Source organism: Scylla paramamosain, chromosome 29, assembly GCF_035594125.1.
Source record: "Scylla paramamosain isolate STU-SP2022 chromosome 29, ASM3559412v1, whole genome shotgun sequence".
Taxonomy (NCBI): Eukaryota; Metazoa; Arthropoda; class Malacostraca; order Decapoda; family Portunidae; genus Scylla; species Scylla paramamosain.
Genome location: NC_087179.1, coordinates 3,484,534 through 3,498,712, shown reverse-complemented (window position 1 = coordinate 3,498,712; position 14,179 = coordinate 3,484,534). Strand labels below are relative to the sequence as shown.

The window sequence follows — 14,179 nt, the reverse complement described above, 5'->3', positions numbered from 1 at the left end:
AAAATACATGTTATATATATAACAAATAATATAACCCAAATTCATAATGACACAAACAGAAGGCTAATATACCAATAAAGACTATATCCCAAATCTGGTCGAAATAACATTAGAACATCCCATGGTGACTGTAATGGGAACAACCTAATTTTAAATAAATAATAATACAATGCCAGAATCATGTTACACCTTTGTACTAATAATCAGTGAGTCCATGATTTTCTGTGATTTTTTTTCCCTCCTGCCCTGTGCTTGCATTCTCCTGGAGAGTGTCTGCGAGCCCCAAGGGGGCACTTCCCCTTGATTGAGAACCAGTGTTCTAATTATGACAGTAATACAGCCAAGAAACTGGGGAAGCTCAGACAGAACCAGGCAGTAGCAGGTAGACTTGGCCACATCTGACAGCATATGCAATGACAAGAAAGAAAATAAATTGGCAGCAAGACAAATTAGACATGAATTATACGTACAAAAAAAAAAAAAAAAAAAAAAAAAAAAAAACTGACTAATTATACATGATAATCATAATAATAATGAATATATATTTTCATGAGGTAACGGACAGTAGCCCCTTCTCTCTTTCCACCTACTTTCTCTATCCTCATTTTCAGTTTAAAGCTGAATGTTTTGTTTAAGTGCGCAATGACTTAATTTGGTCTTTTACCTATGATATTAAGTGTCCCAAATTTTCTACTACCTGGCTTGGACTGCAGAGCCACTCTCAAACTAAATCAATCTGTGTTGTACACCTCTCATCTGATTCCTCTAACTACAAATAATTCTTTGACTTTTTAACTTCCAAAGTGGAGCATATTCTGACTTTCTTCCCTTTTGCAGAGGTCTCCATTCTTCAAGTCTTTAGTGTTCACCACTAGCTTTGGCTTTCCTCTCCTTTCATTGATCAACTTGGTGAACTAGCCTTTAACTTTACTATCCTCCATGACCTAGAGCAATTAGTGCAACATTTCTTATTCTTGATTCCTGACAGTCTTGGAGATAATGCCCAACATTCTTGATCTTTTCCTAATCTTTTTGTTTATGCCAGCATTTCATCTTTTCTGACCCCAGCATCCCCTGTACTCAGATCTAGCAATCCAGCACCCCCTAACTGGCTAAAATCTGGTTACATAGACTACATTTGCAATACAAAAATAATGAAATGAAGTACTGCTCGATCTTGATAAAACATTGAGGATGCCAATACCTACTATAGGCAAAAGCAATGAAATCAGTGCCTTTCCTCACTGTGCTAAAATACATTAACACAATTGAAATAGAGGTTAAAGTTGATCAAATTAAAAATACATTATTGTCAAAAAAGCATCCCTTTGATACTTTTGTATTGCGTTAGAGAAACACTGGCATTGTACTGCCATGTATGTAGCATTTCCTAGCAGCTTATAAAACAGATTTCAGCACCTCAGATTAAGAAACAATGGGCCTTATGCTGTCACTCTGTCTTCTCAGTTGAGCTCCTCTAATCATTGTTACAACTGCAAATCCCACCCCTCACACAGTTGCCTATATCTCGGCGAGCCTCCCTAATTTAACATCTTTGTAACTTAGTGCAGGGCCCAGTTATGGATCACAAGGTCCATCTGGTCTCTTGCATCCTGTTAAGAGACAGTCATAACACCAGATTCTACTATTCTCTATGGCTGGGATCTGGCCTCCCTTTTTTTTTTTTTATGTAGGAAGGACACTGGCCAAGGGCAACAAAAATCCAATAAAAAAATATGCCCATTGAAATGCCAGTCCCATAAAAGGGTCAAAGCAGTGGTAAAAAACTGATGAATAAGTGTCTTTTTTTTTATATGTAGAAAGGACACTGGCCAAGGGCAACAAAAGTCCAATAAAGAAATATGCCCACTGAAATGCCAGTCCCATAAAAGGGTCAAAGCAGTGGTCAAAAATTGATGAATAAGTGTCTTGAAACCTCCCTCTTGAAGGAATTCAAGTCATAGGAAGGTAGAAATACAGAAGCAGACAGGGAGTTCCAGAGTTTACCAGAGAAAGGGATGAATGATTGAGAATACTGGTTAACTCTTGCGTTAGAGAGGTGGACAGAATAGGGGTGTGAGAAAAAGAAAGTCTTGTGCAGCGAGGCCGTGGGAGGAGGGGAGGCATGCAGTTAGCAAGATCAGAAGAGCAGTTAGCATGAAAATAGCGGTAGAAGACAGCTAGATGTGCAACATTGTGGCGGTGAGAGAGAGGCTGAAGACAGTCAGTTAGAGGAGAGGAGTTGAGGAGACGAAAAGCTTTTGATTCCACCCTGTCTAGAAGAGCAGTATGAGTGGAACCCCCTTTGCTTCTTCTTCTTTCCCTCCTCTATTTCAACCAGACGGCACCACTGCTATCACATCTATTTCTAAAGCTGAACTCTTCGCTCAAACCTTTGCTAAAAACTCTACCTTGGACGATTCTGGGCTTGTTTCTCCCTCTCCTCCATCATCTGACTACTTCATGCCACGTATTAAAATTCTTCACAATGATGTTTTCCATGCCCTCGCTGGCCTAAACCCTCGGAAGGTTTATGGACCTGATGGGGTCCCTCCTATTGTTCTCTGAAACTGTGCCTCCGTGCTTGCACCTTGCCTAGTCAAACTCTTTCAGCTCTGTCTGTCAACATCTACCTTTCCTTCTTGCTAGAAGTTTGCCTACATTCAACCTGTTCCTAAAAAGGGTGACCATTCTAATCCCTCAAACTACTGTCCTATTGCTTTAATTTCCTGCCCATCTAAAGTTTTTGAGTCTATCCTCAACAGGAAGATTCTTAAACATCTATCACTTCACAACCTTCTATCTGATCGCCAGTAGGGGTTCCGTCAAGGCCACTCTACTGGTGATCTTCTGGCTTTCCTTACTGAGTCTTGGTCATCCTCTTTTAGAGATTTTGGTGAAACTTTTGCTGTTGTCTTTCACATATCAAAAGCTTTTGATAGAGTCTGGCACAAAGCTTTGATTTCCAAACTACCCTCCTATGGTTTCTATCCTTCTCTCTGTAACTTCATCTCAAGTTTCCTTTCTGACCGTTCTATTGCTGCTGTGGTAGACAGTCACTGTTCTTCTAAATCTATTGACAGTGGTGTTCCTCAGGGTTCTGTCCTGTCACCCACTCTCTTCTTATTATTTATTAATGATCTTCTAAACCAAACTTCTTGTCCTATCCACTTCTACACTGATGATACCACCCTTCACTTTTCCACGTCTTTTCATAGATGTCCAACCCTTCAGGAGGTAAACATATCACGCAGGGAAACCACAGAACGCTTGAGTTCTGATCTTTCTAAAATTTCTGATTGGGGAAGAGCAAACTTGGTATTGTTCAATGCCTCAAAAACTCAATTCCTCCATCTATCAACTCGACACAACCTTCCAGACAACTATCCCCTCTTCTTCAATGACACTCAACTGTCCCCCTCTTCTACACTGAACATCCTCGGTCTATCCTTTACTTATAATCTGAACTGAAAACTTCACATCTCATCTGTAGCTAAAACAGCTTCAATGAAGTTAGGCGTTCTGAGACGTCTCCACCAATTTTTCTCACCCCGCAGCTGCTAACTCTGTACAAGGGCCTTATCTGTCCATGTAATGAGTATTTTTTTTTTTTATGTAGGAAGGAGACACAGTTTCAAAGAACAATAGGAGGGACCCCATCAGGTCCATAAGACTTCTGAGGGTTTAGGCCAGCGAGGGCATGGAAAACATCATTGTGAAGAATTTTAATAGGTGGCATGAAGTAGTCAGAGGGTGGAGGAGATGGAGGAACAAACCCAGAATTGTCCAAGGTAGAGTTTTTAGCAAAGGTTTGAGTGAAGAGTTCAGCTTTAGAAATAGATGTGATAGCAGTGGTGCCATCTGGTTGAAATAGAGGAGGGAAAGAGAAGAAGCAAAGTTATTGGAGATATTTTTGGCTAGATGCCAGAAGTCATGAGGGGAGTTAGATCTTGAAAGGTTTTGACATTTTCTGTTAATAAAGGAGTTTTTGGCCAGTTGGAGAACAGACTTGGCATGGTTTCTGGCAGAAATATAATGTGCATGAGAGTCTGGTGATGGAAGGCTTAAGTACCTTTTGTGGGCCACCTCTCTATCATGTATAGCATGAGAACAAGCTGTGTTAAACCAAGGTTTAGAAGGTTTAGGACGAGAAAAAGAGTGAAGAATGTACGCCTCCATGCCAGACACTATCACCTCTGTTATGCGCTCAGCACACAAAGATGGGTCTCTGACACGGAACCAGTAGTCATTCCAAGGGAAATCAGCAAAATACCTCCTCAGGTCGCCCCAACTAGCATAGGCAAAATGCCAGAGGCACCTTCGCTTAGGGGGATCTTGAGGAGGGATTGGAGCGATAGGACAAGATAAAGATATGAGATTGTGATTGGAGGAGCCCAACGGAGAAGAAAGGGTGACAGCATAAGCAGAAGGATTAGAGGTCAGGAAAAGGTCAAGAATGTTGGGCGTATCTCCAAGATGGTCAGGAATACAAGTAGGGTGTTGCACCAATTGCTCTAGGTCATGGAGGATAGCAAAGTTGTAGGCTAGTTCACCAGGATGGTCAGTGAAGGGAGAGGAAAGCCAAAGCTGGTGGTGAACATTGAAGTCTCCAAGAATGGAGATCTCTGCAAAAGGGAAGAGGGTCAGAATGTGCTCCACTTTGGAAGTTAAGTAGTCAAAGAATATCTTATAGTCAGAGGAGTTAGGTGAGAGGTATACAGCACAGATAAATTTAGTATGCGAGTGACTCTGTAGTTGTAGCCAGATGGTGGAAAACTCGGAAGATTCAAGAGCGTGGGCACAAGAGCAGGTTAAGTCATTGCGCACATAAACGCAGCATCCAGCTTTGCATTGAAAATGAGGGTAGAGAAAGTGGGAGGGAATAGAAAAGGGGCTACTGTCAGTTGCCTCAGACACCTGAGTTTCAGTGAGGAAAAGAAGATGAGGTTTAGAAGAGGAGAGGTGGTGTTCTACAGATTAAAAATTAGATCTTAGACTGCGGATGTTGCAGAAGTTAATGAAGAAAATGTTGAGGGGGGTGTCAAGAAACTTAGGGTTGTCAACAGAAAGGCAGTCTGACCTTGGGACATTTATGGTCCCCTCCCTAGATGGGGACTCCGAGGCTGGTATAGGAGTCACCATGATGATTTTAAAATTTTTGAGTGAAGGGTGTGTTTGTTATTAGGTGCTTGTAGTTTTGTGTGGAGGAAGAGAGTTGTCTTTAGAGGGCAGGCTGTGACTGCCCCCTTGTGTTGTGAGACACAAAGGGTTCAGTGAGGTCACAGCTGGGTTTAGTGATAAGTTCACAGCACCCCTTGAACAGTGCTTTAGACTTCACTGGGAGTAATCATCATTTCGGCAGGTGTCTGTTGCCTCCTCCTGTGCCACTTCCACACAATTTAGTGCAGAGCTAATAGTCACCTCTACAGGGCAGTTCTGGACTCCTGTGGTGAATTACACAACAGCCTGTTCTTGTGCTAAACGTGATAGAGAGGTGGTCCACAAAAAGGTACTTGAGCCTTCCATCACCAGAATATCATTTGTCTTATATTTCTGTCCAGAACCATGCCAGGTCTGTTCTCCAACTAGCCAAAACTCCTTCATTAATAGAAAGTGTCAAAATCTTTAAAGATCTAACTCCCTTTGTGACTTCTGGCATCTAGCTGAAAACATCTCTAATAACTTTGCTTCTTTTTCTTTCCTTCCTTTATTTCAATCAGATGGCACCACTGTTATCACATCTATCTCTAAAGCTGAACTCTTCCCTCAAACCTTTACTAAAAACTCTAACTTGAATGATTCAGGGCTTTTTCCTCCCTCTCCTCCACCCTCTGACTACTTCATGCTACTTATTAAAATTCTTCACAATGATGTTTTCCATGCCCTCGCTGGCCTAAACCCTCAGAAGGCTTATAGACCTGATGGGGTCCCTTCTATTGTTTTCCGAAACTGTGCTTCCATGCTTGCACCTTGCTTAGTCAAACTCTTTCAACTCTGTCAAAATCTATCTTTTTTTTTTTTTTTTTTATGTAGGAGGGACACTGGCCAAGGGTAACAGAAATCTAATAAAAAAAGTCCACTGAGATGCCAGTCCCAGAAAAGATTCCAAAGTGGTAGTGAAAAATTGAAGGATAAGTGTCTTGAAACCTCCCTTTTGAAAGAATTCCAGTCATAGGAAGGTGGAAATACAGAAGCAGGAACGGAGTTTCAGAGTTTATCAGAGAAAGGGATGAATGATTGAGAATACTGATTAACTCTTGCATTAGAGAGGTGGACAATAGGGGTTAGAGAAAGAAGAAAGTCATGTGCAGTGAGGCCTTGAGAGGAGGGGAGGCATGCAATTAGCAAGGTTAGAAGAGAAGTTAGCATGAAAATAGCGATAGAAGACAGCTAGAGATGTAACACTGCAGCGACGAGAGAGAGGCTGAAAACAGTCAGTTAGAGGAGAGGAGTTGAAGAGATGAAAAACTTTTGATTCCACCTGGTCTAGAAGAGTGGTATGAGTAAAACCACCCCCTCCCCCAGACATGTGAAGCATACTCCATACATTGATAGATAAGCTCCTGTACAGAGTTAGCATCTGGGAAGGGGGGTGAGAAAAACTGGGGGAGACGTCTCAGAATGCCTAACTTCATAGAAGCTGTTTTAGCTAGAGATAAGATGTGAAGTTTCCAGTTCAGATTATAAGTAAAGGATGAGGATGTTCATTGTTATTGAAGAAGAGGGGATAGTTGTCTGGAAGGTTGTGTCGAGTTGATAGATGGAGGAATTGAGTTTTTGAGGCATTGAACAATACCAAGTTTCCTCTGCCCCAATCAGAAATTTTAGAATGATCAGAAGTCAGGCATTTTGTGGCTTCCCTGTGTGAAATGTTTACTTCCTGAAGGGTTGGACATCTATGAAAAGACTTGGAAAAATGAAGAGTGGTATTATCAGCGTAGGAGTGGATAGGACAAGAAGTTTGGTTTAGAAGGTCATTGATAAATCATAAGAAAAGAGTGGGTGACAGGACAGAACCAAGAAGATTCTTAAACATCTATCACTTCACACCCTCCTATCTGATCGCCAGTATGGGTTCTGTCATGGCTGCTCTACTGGTTTTTCTTACTGAGTCTTGGTCATCCTCTTTTAGAGATTTTGTTGAAATTTTTGTTGTTGCCTTAGACATATCAAAAGCTTTCGATAGAGTCTGGCACAAAGCTTTGATTTCTAAACTATCCTCCTACAGCTTCTATCCTTCTCTCTGTAACTTCATCTCAAGTTTCCTTTCTGACTGTTCTGTTGCTGCTGTGGTAGACAGTCACTGCTCTAAATCTATTAACAGTGGTGTCCTACAGGGTTCTGTCCTGTCATCCACTCTCTTATTATTCATTAATAATCTAAACCAAACTTCATGTCCTATCCACTCCTATGCTGATGATACCACCCTGCACTTTTCCATGTCTTTTTGTAGACATCTAACCTTTCAGGAAGTAAACAGTTCATGCATCTATGTTTGCTTACATAGGGTATGTTCCTGTAAAGGGTGACTACTCAGATCCCTAAATTACTGCCCTATTGCTTTAATTTTCTGTCTCTAAATTTTTTTTTTAATATGTTATCAACAGGAAGATTCTTTAACATCTCTCACTTCACAACCTTATTATCTGATTGCCAGTATGGGTTCCATCATGGCTGCTTTACTGGTGATCTGTGATCCAAGTGATCTTAGTGATCTTTCAACTCAGCACAACCTTCTAGATAATTATATCCTCTCTTCTTCATTGACATGCAATTGTTTCCTTCTTCTTTATTGTACATTCTCATTCTTTACTTTACTAATAATCTAAACTGGAAACTTCTAATCTCATTTTTAGCTAAAACAGCTGCTGCAAAGTTAGGTGTTCTGAGTTGTCTCCACCACTTTTCTCATCCCTTCAGTTGTTAACTGTGTACAGGGATTTTATCCATCCATGTATAGAATATGCCTCACATGTGTGGGAGTGTTCCAGTCATACTGTTTTTCAGATAGGGTGAAGTCAAAAACATTTCATCTTATCATCTCTTCTCCAACTGACTGTCTTCAGCTTCTTGCTCATCACCACAATGTTGCATGTCTTGCTATCTTCTACCACTATTTTCAAGCTAACTGCTCTTCTGATCTTGCTAACTGCATGCCTCATCTCCTCCTGTGGCTTTGCTGTAGAAGACTTTCTACTTTCTCTCACCCCTACTCTGTCTACCTCTTATGTGAGACAACCAGTATTCTCTCAGTCATTCATCCCTTTTCTGATAAACTTGAACTCCTTGCCTGCTTCTATATTTCATCCTTCTTATGACTTGAGAGGGAGATTTTTTGATAATTCATTCTGGCCTTGAAGATACTTTTAGACTAAGTGCTTTTGGGGCCAAGGGATCCTCTGTCACTTGGGTGTGAATCCTGTCCATGGCCCAAGAGTAGGAAGGGTCACTTTGGATAACAGTTCCCAAATGGCAAATCCAGTGTCCCTTGTTAGGAGGCACTGTCCTACCCCTGATAGAATAAGGAAACCAGATGTAAAGCTGAAAAGAAAAAAAAGATCTCATCTCATTTCGAGGAGTGGCAATTCAGTGGGTCTTTTTTTTTTTCCCCAAACTTTTGTTGACCTTAGCCAGTGCCTCTCTTACATAAGAAAAATTGAGGTAAGTTGTTAGCTTTTATTTATGTGCATTCTTTCAGTATGTTTGCTTCAGTATCATATTGTGTGTCTTAGTTAAGTTAGCAGTAATAAGTAATGTTATGTGCCTGCCATGGTGTTTGTGGTAATGATGGGAAAGATGCTTCATCATGTTGTTGGTTGTAATATGGTGTGTTTCTTAGTAAAATAACCACAACCATAGCTGCTTAGATGTGTATATTATGTATCTGAAATATTAGTTTGTTTCACTGTATGGATGAACATAGCAGTATATAATATTTATTTATATGGTTTTCATGCTCTTGGTAGACATATTTGTGCTTTTGAGAGTTTTTACAGGACTTATGAGTTTTGTTAATATTACTTATAATAAGTGATTATGACTATAATGTGAATAAAAATACTTACAGTGGGCCAATCCCAGGTCGCTGGTTCCAGGTTCTGCTCATGGGCTTGGAGATGTGCTGGGAGCCTTGGCCACTGCCCCCATCATATCCAGTGATGTTGGCCACGGGGGCACTCAACTCAAGATCTTTCTACTACTCAAGGGTGGCCAGAGAGCAGTGTTCAAGCCAATAAGGTGAGTGCTAGAACTACCAGATGCTGGGCAATAAGGGAATGTGGGAAACTGCTAATTTTTCTTATAAATTACATGCCATTTAAGTGGCTCTAATATATTGAATCAGTTCTTGTCTATAAATTGCATTTGTTTCATATGTTTGTAGTAGTTTTATTTAAGATTCATTATCTCTATCCCTTTCCACCAGGGGCTGACAAGGCCTAAGATTGTGAATGATTGTGTGTGTGTGTGTGTGTGTGTTGTTTTGTCTTGGCCAGCTCATGTTGGACTGCTGACCTGGTATATAGATGGGTAGATTGATGTTTTATGGTGAAGGTTTAACTTGGTTTGATTTCTCTTTCTTAAAGTGAATCAAAATTCAAACCACATGAGAATTAACTCAAAGTACAGTGTTGGTAAATTATACATTCTGTTAGGTTATAGCTGTCACTCAGGTGGTGGGTGGCCCTTTTCAGTTGGTGTTTTATATTGAATGGGTACTCATTTATCTTTGTCTTTTTTCTTATTTTTCTTATCCTCCAAGTATTGATGGAGATTATGGAAGCAAAATTCATTTGGTTCATGAATAAGAGGTGACTGTTTTCTTTTTTTTTTTATGTAGGAGGGACACTGGCCAAAGGCAACAAAAATCAAATAAAAAAAAAGCCCACTGAGATGCCAGTCCCAGAATAGGATCCAAAGCTGTAGTCAAAAATTGAATGATAAGTGTCTTGAAACCTCCCTCTTGAAGGAATACATGTCATAGGAAGGTAGAAATACAGAAGCAGGCAGGGAGTTCCAAAGTTTATCAAAGAAAGGGATAAATAATTGAGAATACTGGTTAACTCTTTCATTAGAGAGGTGGACAGAATAGGGGTGAAAGAAGAAAGTCTTGTGCAGCATGGCCGTGGGAGCAGGAGAGGCATACAGTTAGCAAGATCAGAAGAGCAGTTAGCATGAAAATAGCGGTAGAAGACAGCTAGAGATGCAACATTGTGGCGATGAGAGAGAGGCTGAAGACAGTCAGTTAGAGGAGTTGATGAGATGAAAAGCTTTTGATTCCATCCTGTCTAGAAGAGCGGTATGAGTGGAATCCCCACAGACATATGAAGCATGCTCCATACATGGATGGATAAGGCCCTTGTACAGAGTTAGCAGCTGGGGAGGTGAGAAAAACTGGCAGAGATGTCTCAGAATGCCTAACTTCATAAAAGCTGTTTTAGCTAGAGATGAGATGTGAAGTTTCCAGTTCAGATTATAAATAAAGGACAAACCAAGGATGTTTTATGTAGAAGAGGGGGACAGTTGAGTGTCATTGAAGAAGAGAGGATAGTTGTGTGGAAGGTTGTCGAGTTGATAGCTGAAGGAATTGAGTTTTTGAGGCATTGAACAATACCAAGTTTGCTCTGCCACAATTAGAAATTTTAGACATATCAGAAGTCGGGCGTTCTGTGGCTTCCCTGTGTGAAATGTTTACTTCCTGAATGGTTGGACGTCTCTTAAAATACGTGGAAAAGTGCAGGGTGGTATCATCAGTGTAGGAGTGGATAGGACAAGAAGTTTGGTTTAGAAGATCATTAATGAATAATAGGAAGAGAGTGGATGACAGGACAGAACCCTGAGGAACACCACTGTTAATAGATTTAGGAGAAGAACACTGTCTAACACAGCAGCAATTGAACGGTCAGAAAGGAAACTTGAGATGAAGTTACAGAGAGAAGGATAGAAGCCATAGGAGAGTAGTTTGGAAATCAAAGCTTTGTGCCAGACTCTATCAAAAGCTTTTGATTTGTCCAAGGCAACAGCAAAAGTTTCACCAAAATCTCCAAAAGAGGATGACCAAGACTCAGTAAGGAAAGCCAGAAGATCACCAGTAGAGCAGCCTTGACAGAACCCATACTGGCGATCAGATAGACGGTTGTGAAGTGATAGATGTTTAAGAATCTTCCTGTTGAGGATAGATTAAAAATCTTTAGATAGGCAGGAAAGTAAAGCAATAGGACGGTATTTTGAGGGATTAGAATGGTCACCCTTTTTAGGAACAGGCTGAATGTAGGCAAACTTCCAGCAAGAAGGAAAGGTAGATGTTGACAGACAGAGCTGAAAGAGTTTGACTAGACAAGGTGTAAGCACAGAGGCACTGTTTCAAAGAACAATAGGAGGGACCACATGAGCCTTATGAGAGTTTAGGCCAGCGAGGGCATGAAAAATGTCATTGTGAAAAATTTAATAGGTAGCATGAAGTAGCCAGAAGGTGGAGGAGAGGGAGGAATGAGCCCAGAATCATCCAAGGTATAGTTTTTAGCAAAGGTTTGGGTGAAGAGTTCAGCTTTAGAAATAGATGTGATAGCAGTGGTGCCATCTGGTTGAAATAAAGGAGGAAAAGAAGAAGCAAAGTGATTGGAAATATTTTTGGCTAGATGCTGGAAGTCAGGAGGGGAGTTAGATCTTTAAAGATTTTGACACTTTCTGTTAATGAATGAGTTTTTGGCTAGTTGGCGAACAAACTTGGCATGGTTATGGAAAGAAATATAAAGTGCATGAGATCCTGGTGATGGAAGGCTTAAGTACCTTTTGTGGGCCAACTCTCTATCATGTATAGCATGACAACAAGCTGTGTTAAACCAATTTTTGGGAGGTTTAGGTCGAGAAAAAGAGTGAGGAATGTATACCTCCATGCCAGACACTATAACTTCTGTTATACGCTCAGCACACAAAGACGGGTCTCTGACACGGAAGCAGTAGTCATTCCAAGGAAAATCAGCAAAATACCTCCTCTGGTCCCCCCAACTAGCAGAGGCAAAACACCAGAGGCACCTTTGCTTAGGGGGATCCTGAGGACGGATTGGAGTGATAGGACAAGATACAGATATGAGATTGTGATTGGAGGAGCCTGACAGCATAAGCAGGATTAGAGGTCAGGAAAAGGTCAAGAATGTTGGACGTATCTCCAAGACGGTCAGGAATATGAGTAAGGTGTTGCACCTATGAAGAGAGTCAGAATGTGCTCCAATTTGGAAGTTAAGTATTTAAAGAATTTCTTATAGTCAGAGAAATTAGGTGAGAGGAATACAGTACAGATAAATTTAGTTTGAGATTGACTCTGTAATTGTAGCCAGATGTGGAAAACTCAGAAGATTCAGGAGTATAGGCATGAGAGCAGGTTAAGTCATGGTGCACATAGATGCAACATCCAGCTTTGGATCAAAAATGAGGAAAGAGAAAGTAGGAGAGAACAGAAAAGGGGCTACTGTCAGTTGCCTCAGACACCTGAGTTTCAGTGAGGAAAAGAAAATGAGGTTTAGAAGAGGAGAGGTGATGTTCTACAGATTGAAAATTAGATCTTAGGCCATGAATGTTGCAGAAGTTAATGAAGAATAAATTGAGGGGGGTGTGAAGACACTCAGGGTCGTCGTCAGAAGGGCAGTCCGACCTGGGGACATTTGTGGTCCCCTCCCCAGATGGGGACTCCGAGGCTGGTGTAGGAGTTGCCATGATATTTTTTAAATTTTGAGTGAAGGGTGTGTGTGTGTGTTATTAGGTGCTTGTAGTTTTGTGTTGAGGAAGAGAGTTGTCTTTAGAAGGCAGGGTGTGACTGCCCTCTTGTGTTGTGAGATACAAATGGAAATATTTAGTGATGACGCACCTGGGTTTGATGATAAGTTCACAGCACTCCCTGATCCAGTGCTTTAGACCTCACTGGGAGTAATTATTGTTTTGCCAGGTGCCTATTGCTGAGCTAAGTTCTACGAAGAATAAGTTAATTTATGGGAAGCACTAAGCCGTCTGGATGGTGGGATTGTATTGTCTGGTGGATTCTGGGGATCTTGTGTGCCCTTATAATTATGGATAAATTCTGGAATATTGTGTGGAGTTGCAGGTTATAGAAGAAAACCTGGGATGGCAGATTTGTGTGCTACTAACCTATTTGGCTTAAATGTCTGAGTACATTTCTAGGTTACTTAGCTGAAGTTGTCTATACGTTGGCATGGAGTGGAATAGTAGAGAGAATTGCTTGTGGTCCTGATATGTTAGAATTTGATGCAGATCAATTCGTGATCATGGGATGTTTGTGCTTATATTTGGGGATTCAGTACTTTACTTTCTAACCTCAGATCATAGATAATGAATGTATTTTTTTTAATAGATTCAAATTTAAGTTGCAATGATAAGTTGCCTATCACTGAATTAATATATGATGTTTTTTTTTTAAATATAATAAACTTCCAACATAATATTCGCACTTGACATAAATTTGTGGGTTGTTTGGGCACCTGTGAAGTCTGGTATAGTTGATGGAAGAATTGTTGATATCTTACTCACAGTGAGCCTGGATAATGGTACCCATGGTATGAGGTAACTGTGTGATATTTGCTTGTTGCAGTTCTAGAATATTGAGATATGTCATTTTGATATTGTCATAGACATTGCTTTTGTAAGTGTTCTCAGAAGCAGGCATCAGTTATAGAAACATAGAATGGGTTTCCTTATTGAGATAGACTAAATCCCACCTAAACTGGAGCTGAATATCTCAGATATCAGATAAGGCAGACACTTTTGTGCCCTTGAATAAGTGTTGGATATCTTTGATTGTTCTCTGAGATATATGGGGAAGTTGGACACTTGGATAGACATCAGATATGCATCTAATGCACCATTCTGCTGTAGAACATCACATCTTGTGTTATCCTGAGTTATTCAAATGAAGGAATAGGAGAAAATAACCATTGATTGAAATGGCCTTTGGTTTTAACACAATTACAAGAACAGAAGAATTTGTTGTGAAGTGCCATTGAAAGAGGCAAGTATGGGGGATACTGTGATGCAGTTACTACTGCTAGTGCTTAACTTTCACAACCCTGTGCTATTTGTATCTTTTTTCACCTCAATCCTGAGCCCCTATAATTTTTTTTATTGCATAAATCAGTTGAAAATTATCTAAAACTAAAGGCAGGTTTACATG

General features: G+C 40.5%; 1 protein-coding gene across 7 annotated transcripts in view; it reads left to right on the top strand.

The window, feature by feature from the left end:
- Window positions 1-14,179, top strand: part of LOC135115178 (glycosaminoglycan xylosylkinase-like) — a 183,227-nt gene that overhangs the window by 46,885 nt on the left and 122,163 nt on the right. For all 7 annotated transcript variants that reach the window (XR_010275840.1, XM_064031681.1, XM_064031678.1 and 4 more), the window contains one exon: window positions 9,068-9,237. Coding sequence is in view for 6 of the 7 variants with exons in the window: in XM_064031681.1 (XP_063887751.1) it covers window positions 9,068-9,237 (170 nt within the window). In the remaining variant the exon portion in view is untranslated. The remainder of the gene's footprint in view (window positions 1-9,067; window positions 9,238-14,179) is intronic.